Raw genomic sequence first — 21,471 nt, forward strand, 5'->3', positions numbered from 1 at the left:
ACTTAACCTTGTCTGATATGTTACTTTTAGGTAATATCTTTAGAAGGTTGGACGGACATTATGTATTATGTACAAGATGCGCACAGTTTTTGGGATTGGATATACTTCGTACTATTGATTGTTGTAAGTATTATGAGTAGCTTTCACAATTAAATTCTTTGCAATAATAAAATCTTCTCACTCACAGTTTTTAAAATATTTGTGTCATTAGCTCACAGGTAAAGAACCGATATCGTTAAAGATCATTTTACTTTTCAGATCGGATCTTTTTTCATGATCAACTTATGCCTTGTCGTCATAGCGACACAGTTCAGTGAAACTAAGAAACGTGAGATGGAACGCATGCGAGCCGAGAGGGCACGCTTCACTTCTTCATCCACATTGGCTTCGTCCACCAATAACAGTGAACCGGCCACTTGTTATGCAGAGATTGTTAAATATGTAGCCCATTTGTGGAGGAGATTTAAAAGAAGAATGGCCAAAAAGATCAGGTTGGCTTTTTCATCCCGTAATCAGCAGTTTTTGAACTGTGGAAAAGATAAAATTTAGGCCGATGATAGCAAAATTAAATGTTTAATTTGTATATCTAATAGCGCTATTAAAACACCTAATCAGTAATTTATAATTCAGCCACAATTTGTTCTGAGCCCAACTTGTCAAGATAAAGTTAATATTTATATCTGATCCGACTTTGGAGTCGTACCCGATGTTTTTCCATTTACGCATTTATACATGTTAGTGTTTTCTTACTTGTGAAGGGTAAATCCCAACAATGACACTATATGAAAATTTGGCGTTAGATAATAACGCTTAATTTGATATATTGTACCTTTAATAAATGAAGCTATAAAAGCAATTACTCCTAGGCTGGAAAACCTAAATCACGTTGTAAATTTTAGGGTATATCGATATCATCAAAGAGCCCAGTTTCGATGGCGAAGTCGAGAGACGCTACAGTTACCTGCCAACAAACCTAAACAACATCATCCTTGTTGTCCAAAGATGCATCCTCAGGTAAAACTTTATATAAACTAGTATTCATATATGTAAGTATAAGCTGTTTTTAACATACAAGATATGCTACTACTAAGGGTAGAATAATAAAGGGTTAGTTAAAAAGAAACTTGTTACCATAAATAAAATTGAGACGTGTACCTTAAATCAGTTTTATACCATATTCAGAATCGCAATCTCTTAAACGGTATATAATACCATTTATATATCACGTAAAACACGTTTCTATTTAAGAACTTCTCGTAATACCTTATTCTCCTAAAGTGTGATCCCTATGGAATATCAATTTAAGAAACGAGAGAGAAATTGAGCTATTTTCTCAAGATTAATGTTTTATTTTATACGAATTTCGATCTGAAATTGGATTGATCGTTAGATGTCAGACTCGGTTCAGAATGTTATTAGCATAGACTTTTTTGCGTTGGATTTAGAATGTCAGTGCTAGTTACAATCAATGTCAGTATTACGGTCCGCGGAGACTAGCTTCTTTTATTATTAGTGTTTTAGTGATTACTTGATGCTGCATCACGTCTTAATAAGTTGCGTTCGGTCATGGTGTAGAAAATATGCGATTTAGCGATTGCAATACTGCTACGCGTTTTTCGCGTAAAACAGCTTCATCAAACGTCCGAAAGTAGCTGCGACCGGTAATCAAATATTTGATCGCTGCATCTAGCTTCAAAACTGCTAAATCGCCGACCACCGTTACAGCAGCGCAACAACGCGAATCATCAGTACTAAAAAAAGCTAGTCTGCTAGGGCCGTTACGTATTCAAGTTGTCGTTTGTCATTCTTATTCCTCGCTCGTAAGTTCCTCACCCGTGTCAGCTCCAGGTTTTGTTACAGGGTAACGGTAAGGGGGACGAGGGGGGCGATGAGCCCCTCAGCCGACCCAGCCTGTTGCGCGTACCCTCGCTCTCGGCCGCTGACCTCGAGGTAATGTTATTGAAGAGTGTAACCTAATTTAATACAATGGTAAAAGAAATAAACTCATACGAAATTTCAAATCCACGAAATTCGGTATTTCAATCTGAAATGTACATTTGCAATTAGATGTGAATTTAGCTGTGAAAACAAAAAAGGTTTAAATGAATTTGCATAATACTGAATGCTTACTGTATTACGAAAAAGTAAAATTGATAAAAATATGTTACAAGCAAAAACTACCTTCGGAATATTGAAAACATGAAATATGAAAATCATATTATTGTACTGATACAATGAATTTATTTAGGCTTTGTTAGCGTTGTTGTCAGTAAGAAAACATTTTGGTTGCATAGATTCGTAACAAGTTTTTTTGATACGCAGAATGCATCAAATCTCTCGCTGCTATCCCCACCATCTCTGGCGCGACGTCGCTCATCAGTTATGTTCAGTGATACAGTACTCCTACATGCACCAAATGCACCACATGTGGCGCATCCTCATAACGTATGTTCATCCGAAAAGATGACACAGACAGGTAACTGTATATTGTTCTCCCTAACAAAAAATACAACCAAAAATATTAACACGCTCGTCTCGAATTCAATTTCTTATACTGTAACTATCGTTTTAATCTAATATAAACGCACCCTCGATTCAAACTTTTGACACGTTCTGAATCTTGCTTGACCTTGTTTAATTCTTGCTGATTCTCAAAACTTTCATTGCAATTGGAATATCTTAACATATTATGCGTAAATATTTATAGATTCATTGTGCCAACGTGACTGGCTAAAGAGCCAAAGTGGTGAGTCTAGAGACAGTAGATCTAGACGCGCTATTAGACGGGCATGCGCAATCTGATCTTCAAACTTCTTACTCTTCCACTATCTTTCTATAGGCACTTCCCTAAATTTAGACCTCACTAAACTGTCTAGGTCTATTTGCCTTCTACCTTTACAGCATAGGATAGTACCAACTCCTCAGCTTTGTCAAGTTGTTTTATAGGAAATCTGTGTTCAATGTATTTTTTATCTATCGATGTTCAACCTTAAAAGTATTACTATATAATTACGTCTGCAATTCAAAACAAAGAAGTCACTAAGAACGATACAAGTGAACTTAACAATGAAATGAACTTTGTTGAATTAAAAAAAACATAATTAAAGATACAGATACTTTTAAGGTGATTAGAAATAATGCAATTGAAAATAGTGGAATTGCACTGTAGTGACACTAATTTGGGGGCATAGAGTTCGACCTGCCGGCAGGCGAAACGGCCGAGGAGCGCGCGGCGGCGGGAGGCACCATGTCCTGTCAGGAGCTGCTGGCACTATCTGGAGCGCTCTCGGCAGCGTTACCAACGGGACAAGTAGCTTTAGACTCATTCTTTGAAGAACTCACTAAAGGAATCAGCAAAAGAGCTGGAGAAGAGAAGACGGATACTAAGGTAAATAAAAAACAAAATGGAATTCGTTGTTCAAAAATCTTGAAAATTTACATTGTTACTTTGTTAACTTAATTTTTTTGTGATAACTATTACAGATTGTAGAAATAGAAGATTTTTCATGCTGTGTAGATTTAATAATGGCAGAAGCTGCAGCCAAAGAAACCAGAAAGGGCAGATTTTCGAACGTATGCTCATCATTCTATTCACGGATAGCAAGACTACTATCGTTGTTACGAAAACATATAAGAACGATTGCCGACCATAAGTATTTTCAACAAGGTATGAAATATTATGAGGTAAATATTTATTTGTGGACAGTATCAACTATTTTGTTATCATACTTTTCTAATTCTAGGTATATTATTAGCCATTCTCATAAATACTCTTTCAATGGGTATTGAATATCATAATCAGCCAGAAGAGTTGACAGTTATTGTTGAAATCAGCAATGTTGTATTCTCAGCAATATTTGCGATTGAAATGATACTAAAAATCGTGGCTGAAGGACCTTTTAAGTATATCTCGAATGGATTCAATGTGTTCGATGGAGTCATCGTGATTTTAAGGTAAATCGATTTACAAATGAATACTTAAACATTTAATAAGTATTTCAAAATTTCTCATGGAACTTAAAATTATGTTATGATTTTTGAACAGTGCATTCGAATTAGCGCAAAGTTTTAAAAGCGACAAGGATTTAGCTGGAAGTTCAGGTCTGTCAGTGCTGCGAACGTTTCGACTCCTGCGCATATTAAAGTTAGTCCGATTTATGCCTAACTTACGACGACAGCTCTTCGTCATGCTGAGGACAATGGATAACGTTGCTGTATTCTTTTCTCTTCTAGTACTTTTCATTTTCATATTCAGGTAATTACTTAAATATAATAAATCGATTATCATGAAATCTAGCATAAGTAAGAAACAAATATAGTGTACTGATTTTATTAATGGGAGTGTGTTAATAAACATGTTTAGTTCGTTTTATTTTAATGCATAACACGCCACCGAATTGTAAAGTTTTAAACATTACTTAAAATACTCAAATAAATTGCATGTCAATAAACAAGTGAAATAAAAGAATCACAAAAAATACTGGATTAAAGAAATACCTAATAATTTGAAACTGCTACAGAATTTATTATTTTTTTTTTTCTGTTTTACTTTATTTACATTTTTTCTTAATATTTCATTTCAAATTTATTTCTACTCTTCAAATGAAAAAGGCGAAGAATATTTATGGTCTCCGTCAACTAACTACATTTAAAAAAAAGCTCCTTATTTTCTTTATTTCCAATCTATCTTCAACTTACGTAATAGACTAGGTTTTTGCTTACACACTGAAATTTTAAACTGTCTCATATTTTGGTTTACTTTATTCTTCTATAACTCTAAAACTCATGACTTGTAGTATTCAAGTAGCCTACACTCCCAAGCAATCAATCATGATTGCTCAATTGAGTCTTTCATTTTTCCGTAGCGAGCGAAGATTTATTCAACCCTTCGTAAATATGAATAGTTTCTACTTAACTGTCACACCCGCATCCCTTACCCGTGCACTAATCTAACTGTGAGTGATTTCCCCTGTTTTCATTTTCGATCCTTTATGTGTTAGACACTTCTCTCTTCGACATTTGCCTACTACACACGACCACTATCCACACTCTGTACAACTTTTTCTTCTTCTTCTATTAATTCTTATTATCATAGTGTCTTTCACGCTTTTGTGCTTTGTCCACCTGAGTTTATTTACACCTGCACCTTATATATATCTTACACCTACTTCTATAAAAATGTTTTCTTTCTTGTATATCGTATCTCTTCCTTTATATGTGGAAAGGACAGTAGCTATCGTATTGTTATCTAATCGTATATTGCGTGGTAACGTTCAGCATCCTCGGTATGAACCTCTTCGGGTGCAAATTCTGCGAGAAAGACGAAGAGGGCGATCAAGAGTGCGACAGAAAAAACTTTGATACCCTCTTGTGGGCCTTTGTCACGGTGTTTCAGGTATTCAACATTTTCAATAAAGTATCTAACAGACAATCCAAAACAGACTGAACTTGCAACATTTTACTAAACGCTTACCTTCGGGTCCGTCTGCAGGCAACACTCACGACAGAATGACAATCCCTGTTAACAGAAGATTGTCCTTGTGACGGCTAATCGACTAACCACGCGAGTACACAATCGACGACCGTCCACTCTGTTGCAAGATTCAATTTACGTTTGTCTAATTTTCCATTTTCATTCAAGTGACTTACTGTTCGATTGAATACGCTTGCAGCATTGTGTATTGTCAAACAGGCGTTCAGTCGCGTAACCGCTACCCTAGTTCCCGCGTAGTAAACAAATCTAGAACCATTGGTAACAAACGCTCCAATTTCACTTAGACTCATGATCACTTTGTTATGTTGTGACGTAAAGTATTATCCATTAAAAGTCGAGAGCACATTTAGTCAGAGAGCTTGGTTGAGTAGAAGGTTAGATTGAGGTCGGTCAAGCCGAGTCGCGAGTAACCCCTACGTCGATTCTATAACTCCCACTACTACAGCTGTACTCAGTATAAACAGTATCTCTATCACTTTGCATGCTGCTTCTATTATTTTTAAGTCTATCTTAAATATGAGTTCTACGAAATTAGTGAAGTTACTACTGTTACTATTTTTTACCTTCTTTTTTTTTGTTTTACTAAAATTTCACTGGTTTCGTAATCAAACCTGCATTTCTGCATTTTTTATTTTATTAACTTCAGCAACAATCTTATTTCCAATACTATTCCTATTTTCACATTGCAATTTTCATTTTTATAATTTTGAAGTTTTAGACCATTCACATATTTTCTCCTTGAATTTTCTTAAGCATTAAAACCAACATGATATCTTAATTTTCTAAATTGATGCATTTAATCTGAATGACATTTAAACGACTAAGTTACGAGTCGGTCGAATGAAAACTTTCAGTATCTTTTATGCACATTTCTTTCGCCTATTTTTCTCTTCTCATTTATTTCATTGCATTTTATTGTTCTGAGATAATGAGGCAGTATATAAAGATGAATGTTAATTATGATAATAATTTTATTGGGGAACATGCACTAAATAAAATGTTATTAATTTAGTAGGTATATAATTTAGATAATTATATTAACTAACCATCGGTGGTAGCGTATTTACGGCGATAACACTGCTTCACTAATTTCGCTTCTAAAATTGTTTTAATGTAACATTCGGATAAGCAAAACTTATTTTACTTTCAATATTGTAAAAGAAATGCTCTATGGACTTTTAAAAACAATTTTAGACAGGTAAGTAGTGAAACAAAATACAAAACAGTGTACAAATTATAACTTTAAGAGTCTACGATATCTCCTATATTATGTAGAGTAAGTTTTGCTAGAAACTTCATGACAAGATGCAGTGTTACCGTCGCGTACGCAACAATATATCGTCAGGACGACTCGGTCGCGGCGTTTGCGCATAGCATTTTGTTTTTCTTTCATTTTTTCATCGGACTCACGACGCGCAGTATTCTGGGCATGTATCTATTCGGTGGTAAGTTTTGCAAGTACGTCGAAGACAATGGCGTTGAGCGAGACTGTACCTGCCCGGAGATCATTTCACATCATCCCAAGTGTGAGTGCGACAGGAAACATTTTAATAACATCCTCTGGGCTACCGTCACCGTTTTCCAGGTAAGCCTTGAGAGACTAATGTTAGCCAACGTGTACTGTCGGTTTATTTGCGATCCTATTCGAATTTGCTTTTAGAGGTAGACGCCGCGTGTTTCTCGTACCGCTCAAACATTAACGTCTGTTCGATCAAGCTAAATTTTTCAGAAAGTTCAGACTTCTATTTGAACATTGGAAGATTGGTCGTGTGTATTACTAAAAAATATGAAACGAGCGAGAAACTCGTCGTACTAAATTAGTTATTTTGTTTGATAGTAAGTTATGCATTTCAAGGAGCGCTCCGTAGTTAGTGCATCTTGCTTATTAGTGATAGAAAATGCTGGACCCTTTTTGCTTGTGTACTCCAAACCGCCGTCTGTGTTCCCCTTCATTCTAATGTATATTTTGTGTACACTGATACAGCTACATACATGAACATTGTAACACTAACACTTTCTTTACTAACTGAAGTTTTTTATTTTGTTTTGTTTAATTTGTCACGTTTAATACTTACCAAATGTTGACACTAAGCACGACTTATACACGAAAACAGCACACCTTGCTTATTTTGATTTATTAATGATATTTAAATACCTATACATGTTGTGGTAGCATGATGTATTAGCTAAGCATGGTATTCAATTAAATTCATATTTTACAGGTTTTGACACAAGAAGACTGGAATGTTGTTTTATTCAACGGTATGGAAAAAACAAGTCACTGGGCCGCATTGTATTTCGTGGCACTTATGACTTTTGGCAATTATGTTCTATTTAATTTACTAGTAGCCATTCTAGTTGAAGGGTTTAGTTCGGAGGTAAATTTAATTAATCACAAAATTGTTATTTTATCATCTTGAAAGTTATTTTCTATTAAGCAAATAATTTTGTAGCGCAATGAAAGGAGAGAACGCGAACAACGTGAATTAGCCAAATCAAAGTTGTCGAGTGAATGTTTCTCCGACAACAATGAATTACAGTACGACGAATCCAATTCAGGTTCACATTCGAGCGAAAGCTTTTCACAAGTAAGTTTTTATTAATCTGTATATTTTATTAGTCGTTAAGTAAATGATTTGCTATTATTGAACTGCGCTTCACCGGAGGAAAGCAAGTACTAATTTATATTTTTTCTACATGTAATAATCTAATAAAGACTCTTATTACTATAAAAGTTAAGAACATTCTACGAACATTCAAGTTCTGCTCGAGTTCAGTAGGCATACTAATACAAAGTTCATATCTGTAATATCTAACATATCCAGAGCTTATCAAGTTTGTTAGAAAAGTTTTGGAAAATATTATTCGATATATTCGCTAATAATGATTATTAGGTATAATAACTTTCGCAAAGTAGGTACAGAACTAACCATGTAGAAACTCACTTTCATTGGCACGTGGATTCTGGTAACAGCGAAAAACAGCGACCCTTGCGGCAAATTCAATCCGGAACTTGGTAACTAGCCAAACTTTTAGTAGTTTGGCTCGGAACAAGCAATAGCCATTGTGTTCTAAGTTGTATTGACGATTCGGTTTGAATAAACTTATACTTTATGTCTGTTCAATATTAATGTATGTATTTAAAAATAAGAAAATTCGTCTAGTTGATTTGACGGAAAACTAAATAATATTTACGGGTAAGCCAAACATTTATAAATGTTATTCATTTAGAAAAGTTGGTTACGACGACAATAATTTTCTACAAATAAAAAATATGGATACGAAATAAGAGTTAGTGGTCGAAGATCCCGATATAAGACGACCTTCACCGAGCTGCTTAATGGATGTTATTATAATTATAATATAAGTACTCAAAATGGTCTTTGATTCGTTACTTGTGACTCGTTACTGTGATCAATTCCTTATCTTATTATTCTTACTTTACTTTAAATTAGAATGAAATAAAGAACTACTGGCGGTCTGCGGATGATGTCAGAAAAGCAAACGCAAAAGACGACGTGAACGGTCACAAAGAGAAAGCCATAAGATCGCGTCGCAAAACGCGATCTTCTGCTCATCACCCAAGCCTTTGTAAGGACTGCGCGCAATCAAACAAATGCAATATACAAAAGGTGAGTTCCTTTCAGAGAGAAATGATCGAATACACAAAGAACCAAGCAAATACGGGTCCATGCAAAAATATCTCTCACTAAAATGATTGCTTTGGCAAATAAAACAGCCCGCATACCCGACCTATTTGTTGAACCTTTGTTAAATTTGGTTACATACTATCCGACAAATAAAATTAGGCAACCGGATGGACTGCAAACTTTTGCACTGATTAAATTAGTTCGTACGCTTGTAACGCAGGCGATATTCTCACACGCATTATTTGTTACAATTTGTATTAATTTAGTACCTTTGTATTGTTTTAATATCTTTCATTTTATTATACAAAACATCGTGTGTATGAAATTTTGTCGTATCTGTACATACTTGTATGAAAATTATCTTTATGCTTCTAGGAATCAAAAATGCTAGCAAACAATACCAACGCGACAGAAAATACAACAGTAGTCCCAATGATAACACACACGGCAGCTACTCCTCAAGATTCACCTTCCACGACTTTGGAGCCTGGAGCATCTTTCAGGGATTTCAATGTAGCCTTGTCTCTAGAACGTTCTTCAATGCTTTCGAGTTTAGATTCTATAGACCGGACATCTGTATGTATATTTTTATTATGGTTAATACATTAAATCTTAATTATATCGAGTAATTCGTCATAATAGTATTACAATTCCGTAGCTGTAGTGTAACCATTTTGTTTCCAGTGCACAAGTATTCCAGGATTATTAAAACCTCCAAACAGCTACACTTTAACACTTCATTCAGCGGTTGCACAGTTGGGGTCTGAGAAGGCCAGATTACCTCCAATGTCGTTAGCACCTCCACCTTTAACTTTAGCCCCGCCTCCTACAAGGACCACTTCACCCGGTTCCACGTCACCAACCACGCCCAGGTCGTTACCGTCTCCTATTATTCCAGAGAAGAACTTACAAGTTACAATAGCTAAAGAGGATAACTGTCTTAACGTCAGCGACAAATCTAGTCTACTCAGTTCCCAGAAGTAAGTAAAATTTTATTAATTTGATTGTAAATACTTACATATTGTCTTTTTAGTAGTATTTTTAAGATTTTACGATGTAGAAAGAGATAAATGTATGTATTTGACTTATAGAAAAACAGTAGGTTAGGTTTAGGTTTTTATTATAAGTAACTTGTATAACAGAATCTAGTAATACTATAGAATATAGAAGCATGACTAAATCAATTATGGTTGCAATAAGTACAGTATCAATTTCAGAAGTCTGACTGCAGTAATACCGATCCCAAATGGCGAAGACAAGTGTCGAGTTCAAAGAGGATATAGCTGGCGACTATCAAGACCAAGTATACGTCGCAAGAAACAGCGCACAGGGTCTGATTCTGATGCTGTGGTCCTAAATAATGGTCGGGATCATGGGACTTGTAATGGTAATGGTAATAATATTTTGCTAACTACCGAAGGCATCAAATAAGCATATAGCATAATAAGCAAGATTGGTTAATCAATACCATTTTTAATATCATGTTACTCAAACTCTACTAATTATAAAGTGTACGTTACTATTAATTCTTCGCGCTGATATATTTTAATTTCTTCAATAGGTTCCAATCTTCGTAAAAATGAGCTTCTGCTATCATCGTCAATGGTTATCAAAAATGATACGCAATCAGAATTACCAAATAATCGGTCAAGATCTCAGTTACCTGCACCAAGAGTGTTGGTGCCACCAGTCAGAAGAGTGTCTGCACATACCACGCCTCTGTTACCTGACGTAAGTTCTACTTATTACGTTTTTTGGCAAAATCTAACGTATCTACATAATATTCCTCGAATTCCTATTTTCTATAACAAACAGTATTAAAGGATTTTTCTAGATAATATCAAACTCATTTTTAATATTTGCAAATGAATTATTTATTTAAAACGCATTTCATTATGTTTGGGTGTACCCTATATAGTATACATTTAATTCTATAAGATGTTTATTGTAATAAGCTGTTAATCTATGTATTACTATGTCTTTGATTTTGCTCCATGTTTGCTAAGTTATTTTCCAAATATTGTGATAATTCAGCTATCAACTATTGAAGGTATCATGGAAGGCTCCAGAAGCTGGTTTCTCATCAGAATCCACCATTCGGCTCGATGCAGTGAAACCTCCGCCTCATCGCCTCTCGCTCACTAACGACTATTTGACAGGTAAAATCCGTGAAGTGCCCTTGGAATACGTAATTGAAATGAATAGCTTCAAAATGTTCCCTGAAGTCTCATTTACGAACCTTTCATCGTATATTTTTCGCTTAAAACAAGACTATTCAGAATTACATTTCTTTTTAAGGCTTGATAGTTCCAAATAGAAATTTAAGGCCGCAAAATATTTGAATACGGTACTGAATGATTTTTTTAATGAATCTGAGAGCGTTTGGCGTTTTGGACTTTTATTTCATTATTTTTTTTTTGTTATATTCTTTGATCATTATTCTGTTAATAATTTGGACGTAAATAGAGGTTCTGACATTTCGGCTCGTCCCATCATCCTTATTTGGTCCTTTGACCTATATACCTACATGCTTTTCTCCCTTAAATATATTTTGTGTATTGACTCGAAAGTTACCTAACATTTTTCAAATTGTGCTTACTAAATTATTTTAAGTTAAATTACCAAAATACCTGATATCTTACTTTGTCAAGATGTTTAATCAGTAAGTCTAATGAATGCACTGTCTAATGAAGCACATGAATTTTACACTTAGTTAACAAATGAATATTGTTAGTTTTAATTTGATAGTTAATTAAATTATTCGTAGTGTCATCAATGCCAGAGGTGAAATCAAGTAACCTAAGCCCGACTACAACTCAACTGCCATCGTTAACGAGGCCATCTCGGAATGAGTCCCCTGCGTTATCGACAAGGCCCAACAACCAGCCGCTACCATTGATCAAACAAATTAATGAGGAGGTCAGTTTCTTTTCCATTTTTTACGTCATGGCAATCGATCAATCATTCCATCTGAAGTGGTCCTTGGTACTCATCTATCAGATTGAATAGAAATTCTTTAAGGACAAATATGGATGTGTTACCTACATTGAATCGAAATATATGTGTAATTGAAAACGAGCTTACACACCTATGCCGCATAAATAACTGATACAGTTGTAACTATACTACGGAAATTTCCCTCTCTATATATAATTTTTTTTAGACGTACGTAAAATTTGCTCAACAAGAGATATGTATTGTAGCTTTCTGTTTTTAATAAGACACTCTTGACTTTTCTCAAGTAGGTGGATTGCGAGATTATTTCGATAGGAAATAATCTCATAATCTCATGCTCAAACTCATGCTCTCTAAAAACTGAGCGAATTGAGCATGACTCTTCGTAACCATGATTACGAAGACCGATTCAAGCAGTATTTCTCTAAATATCTGACAACGAAGTATAGTAAAATAAAATAGTGGTACATGATGTTCATTGATTGTTGATAAATTGCTGATCGATTGTTTTTTGAAACACACGCCATTGATCTGCTAGCACGTCAATCAATCAACGTCGATAGATTTGATCTTTTCAACGTCACTCGCACGAATCTGGTTACATCATTAAAATGGATTTTTACAAAAACGATTGATAAAGATTTGGCTTTGAGGGAATAAGTTTAGTGTTTCGAGTACTTAAGCAATCTTAAAAAGAAAAGTTACAAATATTTCATGTTTTTTGGTAGTGTCACCAATTTATAACACGAGTATTAATAGCCAGTCGTCATGCAAATTTATGAGACTCCCAAAGATTAAACATGAACAATTTCCCTAAAAGAACGATTTTTTCAGGTGACAATAAATAATAATATTTGTATATTTTCATCGAGATTCGACAGAAGACAATTCAGAGTCAAAGATTTATTCCGTTTTATGGAGCCGACGGGGTGCCTGAAGGAAAAAGAATTCTATTCGCTGTACATATTCGCTCCAGACAACAAGTAAGTTACCAGGAAAACAATTGAAAAGCACTGAGGAATATAAAACATTAAATCTGACTTGAATATACATCTTTATTTCTACGGAATCACCAAAAGGATGCTAAAGGAGCTATCATAAAGGTTTATCATGCCTCGTATCTTAGTGTGCTAGTATTTTGATAACAAAATACGCATGCTGGCCGATCACCTTTTTGTTGAGCAGATCATGTTACAAAAATGAAAGCCACTTTACGTTTTTCAATTATTTATATGCACTAAGTTCTTAATACTAAATTATTTGAAATTTCCATAAAAGGAATACAACCCTATAATTCAATCAACTTTATCTGTAGGGATTATCTGGTTCAATATTACATAACTTACGTGAAGATGTCACGTACAAAGAGAGGCACTTTCCCTACATTAATATTTTATATCATATTTTATTTTGAGTGAGTATTGCGCGCAGGTACATATTACGAATATGAATATGAAAATACGTGCGACAGCGTAGTAATATTTTTTTCAACCAAAAAACCACACATATTGGCCTATTGCTCGCATGTATAGCTCACAACTGAGTATGGATATATAATAAAATGGGAAATAGTTTAGGTTAGGTTAAGTTAGATAGACTTCATTATTATTACCTCACGTTTTCCTTCACCGTTAAATTAAGTGATAATTAATTTCTGACCATTCACATGACCTAAAAAAATCCAAAATATTCAGTTTTAACTAATGTAAAATTGAAAGAAGCAGTAAGTAAACTATAAATTCTGAATATTATACAGGATAAGAAGATTGTGTACATGGATGGTGACAAGGAGCTGGTTTGACAACATAGTGTTACTGTTCATTGCTCTGAACTGTATCACGTTGGCGATGGAGCGGCCCAACATACCACCGGACTCCAAGGAACGATCCTTCTTGTCTTGTGCTAACTACGTCTTCACCGGCGTGTTTGCTGTTGAAATGTTTATAAAGGTAAAAAAATGTTCATAAGGATGTTAAGATTTTAAATTTATGTTAGGATACTAAATTTACTAAACGGGATGTCGTAAAGTCAATTGTAAGCCGGAATAAGAGTGATGTTGAGAAAAGGCACGAAGAATTAATTTATTATCCTTTCTATAATTAAGAAAGAAAATATTTTGCAATATATTCTGTCGATGATGATTTATAAATTGTCTCAATATTTGCTTCCTCACTGTTCAACTTCAGCCATAGTATATTGAAGTTCAAAAGATTTTTTACTCTTTTCACTCTTCTCCATAAGAGCGTGACTATTATAATAGTCTTGACCATTATGTTGATCTGCAAAGTAAATGCATAGACTCAAGGTGTCAAAGAGTGTATTGAGCTTTGAATGTGAAATACCCGCAAGCATATAGTAGTAGAGCGGTCAGCTCTTTCAGAATATACGCGTAGCTGACCTCGACGTTGTCAAAGAATTTCAGTAGATTTTCTACTTCGACACATTTAGATTTTTCAGCTCCATACATTTCCTCCTTTGTTCCTATTCCGATAAAGATCACTATTTCTATCTATGCTTAAAAATATTGTATTTTTACTGAAATCGATCCGAAATACGTAAAATGTGCACTTAAATATAAGAAATTATCATAATCATATATCTGCTCTAACATTATTTACGTATTTTCTTAAATACTTACTAACTCCAGTCTACTATTCATATACTCCGAAAATATTCGGGCTAATTCAATATGAAACTCCGGGTGCGGCTTAAAAAAATATCTCCTTCAGGTCGTCGCATCTGGAATGTTCTACGGCCCCGAGGCGTATTTTACTTCAGGCTGGAATATAATGGACGGGTCCCTCGTCATTATATCCATTATTGACTTGTTAATGTCTTTGGTGTCAGAGTCTAGTCCTCGCATCTTCGGAATTCTCAGGGTAAGTCTTTTTCATCACTTAATTTTTCCCTAGGGATATTCCTTTGGAAAATTTAATGCAATTTTTTTTTTTTTTTTAATTTTCACTTATTTAACTCCACGTATATTGTATCATATGCGTATCACGTACTTCTTAAAATTTGCTGATTAATAATATTTTTTGATTTCAGAAAACTGTTATAAATCTTTAGCAGCATTATTTTATGATTGTTGCACTCCCAATAACATATTATTATTACAATATCTTCTAATACACCATTTTATATCAATATTTTTATAAGCTTACTTGAAAGTTTTACTTAACAGGTATTCAGACTGCTAAGGTCATTGCGACCATTAAGAGTAATCAATCGAGCTCCGGGTTTGAAACTAGTAGTACAAACGCTATTATCATCATTAAGGCCCATCGGAAACATTGTACTCATATGTTGTACATTCTTCATCATATTTGGCATTTTGGGTGTACAGGTAATATTTTATTTCTTTTTTCAATATGTGATTTAAGCAATAACAAACTTTGTTTATGGTTTTGTCAAGTTTACCTTTTATATCCATAGTAAAAATACTATCAAATAAAACTATGATGTTTTTCAGTATATCTATAAAATGATTATCATTTTCTTTAAGATGATTTATTTCTTAATGTTTAAAATCTATTTTCACTTTTAGCTATTCAAAGGAGCTTTTTTCTACTGCGAAGGTGCTAATATCAAAAATGTTAAAAACAAAACAGACTGTCTTGCAATAGAGGGTAATGTATGGGTGAATAGGAAGTATAATTTCGACGACCTGGGTAAAGCCCTGATGTCTCTGTTCGTGCTCAGTTCCAGAGACGGTTGGGTCAATATTATGTATACAGGGCTTGACGCTGTAGGGGTCGATCAACAGGTAAGACTTGATTTTATTTGAAAATTGCTAAGCTTTAACACATTCCATTTTTGTCAATGCCTTAGAAATCAGATTATAAGTTCTTACTTGTACGTTTTTCAAAACTATAAAACTATATTTTATAGGAAAATAAGGGGAAATTGGGATTGGTCTCAAACATGCCATATTAAATAATTATAAAAATCGGGTGTTGACTTTCCTTTGCATTAATTTTAAAATGAAAATATTTAGCTACCCTTTTTCAACGTCAACAATTTCTTAACTTATTTTCTTTCCTACAGCCAATAGTAAATTACTCGGAATGGCGGCTTCTATACTTCATCGCGTTCATACTGTTAGTGGGGTTCTTCGTACTGAACATGTTCGTGGGTGTGGTCGTGGAGAACTTTCATAGATGTCGCGAAGAACAAGAGAAGGAAGAAAGAGTTAGACGTGCCGCCAAGAGAGCATTGCAGATGGAGAAAAAGCGGCGAAGTTAGTTTTTTATATCCTTACCTTTTCATATGATTTTATATATTAATTGATTTTAATTTCATATAATATTCATAGACAAAATTATTTTATGCCGATTTCATATGACTAACACCTATTTGTACCACTATGTTATTGTATGTACAATTATAAGTTCGGATATTGCTATTAATACTTTGTGTAAAAGTTAGTAAAGGATGTCTTCAAATTTTGATTTGATTGATTTAACATTTCTTTATTTTTCCTTTTTCAGAAATGCATCAAAGACCTTACTATTCCGACTATTCTCAATATCGCTTATTTGTACATAATGTAGTAACTTCTAAGTACTTTGACTTAGCAATAGCTGGGGTAATTGGCCTCAATGTAGTGACCATGGCCATAGAATACTATAGAATGCCACCGGCACTGCAGTACGCATTGAAAATATTCAATTATTTCTTTACTGCTGTGTTCATACTAGAAGCAGTAATGAAGTTAGTAGCGTTAGGTTTTAAGATCTACTTAAAAGATAAATGGAATCAGTTAGACGTGATCATCGTTATTTTATCGATAGTCGGAATAGTGTTAGAGGAACTAGAGACTAATATAATTCCAATAAATCCAACGATAATGAGGGTCATGCGAGTACTGAGAATAGCGAGGGTGTTGAAGTTATTGAAAATGGCAAAAGGAATACGGGCGTTATTAGACACGGTCATGCAAGCTCTGCCGCAAGTGGGAAATTTGGGGTTGTTATTTTTTCTACTATTCTTCATATTTGCGGCATTGGGTGTTGAGCTATTTGGGAGATTAGAGTGTTCTGACGAAATTCCCTGTCAAGGTAAGAAATTAATTCTTACCTACTTCTTAGTACTTTTCTTTAGATATTCTTTCTATAAGCAATAAGGAAGGTATTCAATAATCCTATGTGATGACACATACGTATATCTGTCCAAATCTCGCTTCTATAAGTCTGTCAATATTCCGTAGTTTTTCATTAGACATTAATTAAATAATATTTCTTGACAGGTCTTGGTGAACACGCTCACTTCGCCAACTTTGGTATGGCATTTCTGACGCTATTCCGAGTGGCTACGGGTGATAACTGGAATGGAATAATGAAAGACACATTAAGAGAGGACTGCGACAGCTCTGTGGATTGCGTGCGCAATTGCTGCGTTTCCACTATCATTGCACCTATATTCTTCGTGGTGTTCGTGTTGATGGCACAATTCGTACTCGTCAATGTCGTAGTTGCTGTAAGTTTGCATAACTTTCTCCAATCAATGACTATTTTATTATGAATAAGTTATTATGGTGTTCATAAGAAATCTTCACATTGAACAATCATATACAAGATTGAATTTCTTTCAGGTCCTCATGAAACACCTAGAAGAATCCCATAAGCAAATGGAAGACGAAATCGACATGGACGTGGAGCTCGAACGTGAATTGGAACGAGAGGCCGATGACGAGGAAGATCGAGCTTTATGTCGTGCATTGGAGGAATGCACCTCCCCTCCCCGGCCATTGAACAAGGTACCCTCCCTGCCAGCCAACTTCACGTACAGCGAACCGAAGCACCAGCCCGCACCGTCCCCCGCCCGCCGCCGCCGCACCCTCCACTCGCACCACGCTTTGTTGCCGGCCGCGCTGCCTCAGAGGAGAGCCTCCCTATCCCCTCATGCATTTGGACGACGTCGACAGGATTCAACTTCGGACCCGCCGGCCGCGCTGTACGAGGAAGACGCTCGCTTCATCGACGCCGATGATATCGAGGAACTCGAACCGGGAAGTCCGCCGCGCAGAGATTCTTTCGCTCAAAATAGGAGGCAGCGTGTCGACAAAAGAAACTCCCTGCGAGGCGAAGAAGCGAGACTTCTTCGACCAGCCCCTGTATTACTAGCTGTGCCCGCTACACGACAAAGCCTGCGATTAAGTGGCTCAAAAAGAAGATCGTCAACCGAATCAGCGACGGCGAGTGACGTGAGCCATGCTTCGCTCCGCTCACAGCCACCTCCTGCCGAAGTACTAGATCAAGTGATAAGCGAGGAAGAAAAGATACGCATAGTGATAGCGGAAAGGCGGAAAATGGATACGACGAGGCCCGAACCTGATGACGTCGTGGAGATGTCGGAGCGAGGATCCTAGTCCAGGCAGGGCCGGCCGCAACAACACCACGAAGTTTACATCTAAGTGACAAACCAAGTGGCACCTAAATGTTATCCCTTATCGCATTCCTCGTGATTTCCATACTCATCTCTCGATCTCGTGTGCTCAGGAAACTATGGAAGTGTGAACACGGTTGCAGGAACAGTGGCGCAGTGCAGAGTTGTGTTAATTCTATGTGACTTAAGTATGTTAGTGTTCTGATAGTGGAACTTTGTTTTGAATCAGAGAGAGAGTGCACGGAGTTATCGGTGTAGTGATTTGTACTTTATCCTTTCCTCTCCAAGAACTAAACCTTATTTTCCACTTGCGGCCGGTTCAGCGACTTCAGAAAGAGACTTTAATAAATTTAAGCTGTGTATAGATATAGTTAGATAGCTGTTAGAACTAGTCAATTTGTGGTGGTGGAATGTTTTCTACGAGTGCTATTAAATAACTTCAAGTATTTAATTAGTATGGTGCTTGCTGTTAAATTTATTCGTTATTTGTAACTAGATCAACGTAAGAGTTTCTGAAGAACCTCAACGAATACAGTGGTTGGTAGGGTGTGATATATTTAGTTTTGATTGATGTGTGTAGCAAAGTTGTTTATTTGGTGTCGATTTGAATGTTAGATTTTGTTGTTTGTATTTTAAGTACGGGTTTCGAATCATTGAATTTTAGGGGTATGCCGCCAACGATTTCAAAAAGCCTATTGTAACTATGATTTGGTGTAAATATTTATTTGGTTCGACCTGAACAACTTTTAGTAAACGACTGTTTAGACTCGTAGTTAACTGTTACTAGTTAGATCTATGTCAATCTAGTAGATATCGAAACAGAACCAATCGTTCGCGAATTGAGTATTCTCTAAAGACGAATAATATTTTCTGAATATAAATGAATCCTATTTTCATACAGAATCATGTACGGTAATTAGTCATTTAACTGGCAATACGCACATACATTAGAGTAGTACATAGTTCATCTTCTAAATTTCAATATTGCAGTGAATTAAATTGGAAATTAATAATTATACATAGCGGTCAGAACATAGTAGAATTAATAAAAATAATTATATTCTCCTATCTATAGAGATCTTTTATTACACGTGCCAAATTTACAATTATTACAAATTATTTTGAAAAAGATTTTACCTCCTCGTATTTTAATTAGAACATAATATTGTATATTCGCAACTATCACCAGATTTAAATATAAATTAATAAGATAAAATCGAAATTTGTGAATATTTTATTTCCGATCTCTACAAATTTTATTTTATATTGTAAGTATGTGGTTCTTATTATGATAAAGAAACGTATTAGTTAGGGAAGTCAGCAATAAATTTTATACTTCGACTGTGCCTTTCCTATTTCTAACGTATTAGCTCGAGATTGTCGATAGACTTACTTGATGTGTATGTATACTGTAGGAGTTAAATGGTAGATGCATTATAAATGTTACACTATCTTGTTACGTCTTTCACTGTATTTATTTTGATTTATTCTGTTATTTTGTTTTATAACCTTTGTCTGGATAAGATGTTTAAAAAAGCGTAACTGCTGTAACAGGTTTAAATCATTAGTGTTTGAGACGACATTACGTTATGCTACACTTAACTTACGGCTAGGTAGTGTAAGACATAATTATTTCAGCCAAAAGTTATAAAAATCACAAAAACACGATAATTAATACCAACTTTCCTATGGTATTTCGTCTGCTTTTATATTTCGCATTTAAATATGACATTTCAATAATAAACGAACACAATTTCCCATTTTGGATTATCACCGCAAACGTTAATAGTCTTCATGCTATACTTCATGGCAAGCTATAAGGGCGCTTTCGAATAAAACTATTTAAGTCGGTCTACTGCCGCACGACATTAGCACGGCAAAAGTACTAAACACAAATGGTGATTTGATTCATAAAATCGTGGCACATGGCAATCACAAAGCTACTGTTCTACAAAAGCTCATGCAATAGTCTGCTCTGTGCACGTTTTTGCGTCAGGTCATTTTTCGTGTGCAGTATGGCAACCCTCCTTTACCCTTACTATTAGTTTTCACTTGAACACTCGATCGATCGAATCTAAAACTTTCATTATAATCGAATGACTCATTTTATAACCTAAACGATCCACGAGAGATCCTGTATACAGACGTGTGAGCGAACGTATCGAACGTAGCGAACGATCCTGTATATAGACGAGGATCGACTCAATCGAAAGTAAAACTCGTACTAAAAGCACTGTTATCGTACGGCAGCAGTCCAATTTAAATAGTCTAAATTGAAAACACTCTAAGATGTCTTCAGCTTATAATCTGTCTACTTATTGCTCGATAAAGACTATTAAATACGTTTGAATTCTTACTAATGCTTACTTCCGAACTTTGTTCTTGTTCGCTTATACTTTTATCATTCCCAAATTACGAACTTTACTACGACGATGAATACAACTTGAGAATTAATCATTGCTTTCAGTCCTTTAGTTACATAATTAGTCCCGTTGTATAACAAAGTTTCTGATGAACTCGGTTTATGTTTTTGTTTCAACTTTCCTTTCAACAATGCCATCACTTTATTACACAATGTCTTCCATCACACTCACTTTACCCAGACAATTTTAATGTTACCTATTAATTAGAATTTAATACTGTTATAAGTTTTCTGTACTTTTCTATATTCATTTGGTGTAAAAAGAATTGAATAGAAGGAATTTTATAAATGTAAGAATAGTATTTTCGTGATAAAGCAAATTTCGTGATAATGATTAATTGTTTTTTCGGTACTGACTGTATAATAATTTTAAGAGGTATGAACAATGTTCATTAGTTGAGTACACCTGTTAAATTTAGCCGGTGGTCTGTCAAGTTACAAAAGTTACGAAAATGTTAGGTTGAAAAATAAAGTGAAAATCAGATTTGTCTTTAATTTATCTCCCTTGCTTACTTTTGTCATATTATATTTAAATTAGTATCTACACACAACGTTACAGTATC

The 21,471-nt window shown here is 35.0% G+C and overlaps 1 protein-coding gene across 1 annotated transcript in view; it reads left to right on the plus strand.

Moving 5' to 3' along the window:
• Positions 1 to 21,158, plus strand: part of Ca-alpha1T (Ca[2+]-channel protein alpha[[1]] subunit T) — a 34,131-nt gene extending 12,973 nt beyond the window's left edge. The window contains exons 6-34 of the mRNA XM_073075758.1: positions 31 to 123; positions 259 to 491; positions 900 to 1,014; positions 1,861 to 1,950; positions 2,323 to 2,476; positions 2,708 to 2,746; positions 3,192 to 3,388; positions 3,484 to 3,667; positions 3,744 to 3,954; positions 4,046 to 4,255; positions 5,278 to 5,395; positions 7,717 to 7,872; positions 7,948 to 8,082; positions 8,950 to 9,126; positions 9,520 to 9,720; positions 9,829 to 10,124; positions 10,362 to 10,537; positions 10,706 to 10,875; positions 11,195 to 11,303; positions 11,912 to 12,063; positions 12,934 to 13,082; positions 13,856 to 14,048; positions 14,829 to 14,978; positions 15,284 to 15,445; positions 15,647 to 15,865; positions 16,147 to 16,339; positions 16,590 to 17,159; positions 17,348 to 17,577; positions 17,693 to 21,158. Of these exons, the coding sequence (XP_072931859.1) occupies positions 31 to 123; positions 259 to 491; positions 900 to 1,014; positions 1,861 to 1,950; positions 2,323 to 2,476; positions 2,708 to 2,746; positions 3,192 to 3,388; positions 3,484 to 3,667; positions 3,744 to 3,954; positions 4,046 to 4,255; positions 5,278 to 5,395; positions 7,717 to 7,872; positions 7,948 to 8,082; positions 8,950 to 9,126; positions 9,520 to 9,720; positions 9,829 to 10,124; positions 10,362 to 10,537; positions 10,706 to 10,875; positions 11,195 to 11,303; positions 11,912 to 12,063; positions 12,934 to 13,082; positions 13,856 to 14,048; positions 14,829 to 14,978; positions 15,284 to 15,445; positions 15,647 to 15,865; positions 16,147 to 16,339; positions 16,590 to 17,159; positions 17,348 to 17,577; positions 17,693 to 18,469 (5,859 nt within the window). The 3' untranslated portion in view covers positions 18,470 to 21,158. The remainder of the gene's footprint in view (positions 1 to 30; positions 124 to 258; positions 492 to 899; positions 1,015 to 1,860; positions 1,951 to 2,322; positions 2,477 to 2,707; positions 2,747 to 3,191; positions 3,389 to 3,483; positions 3,668 to 3,743; positions 3,955 to 4,045; positions 4,256 to 5,277; positions 5,396 to 7,716; positions 7,873 to 7,947; positions 8,083 to 8,949; positions 9,127 to 9,519; positions 9,721 to 9,828; positions 10,125 to 10,361; positions 10,538 to 10,705; positions 10,876 to 11,194; positions 11,304 to 11,911; positions 12,064 to 12,933; positions 13,083 to 13,855; positions 14,049 to 14,828; positions 14,979 to 15,283; positions 15,446 to 15,646; positions 15,866 to 16,146; positions 16,340 to 16,589; positions 17,160 to 17,347; positions 17,578 to 17,692) is intronic.
• Positions 21,159 to 21,471: the final 313 nt, after the last annotated feature.

The sequence above is a fragment of the Epargyreus clarus genome, unplaced genomic scaffold, assembly GCF_041222505.1.
Source record: "Epargyreus clarus isolate Ecla_fem2 unplaced genomic scaffold, WU_Ecla_fem_2.2 ptg000008l, whole genome shotgun sequence".
Taxonomy (NCBI): domain Eukaryota; kingdom Metazoa; phylum Arthropoda; class Insecta; order Lepidoptera; family Hesperiidae; genus Epargyreus; species Epargyreus clarus.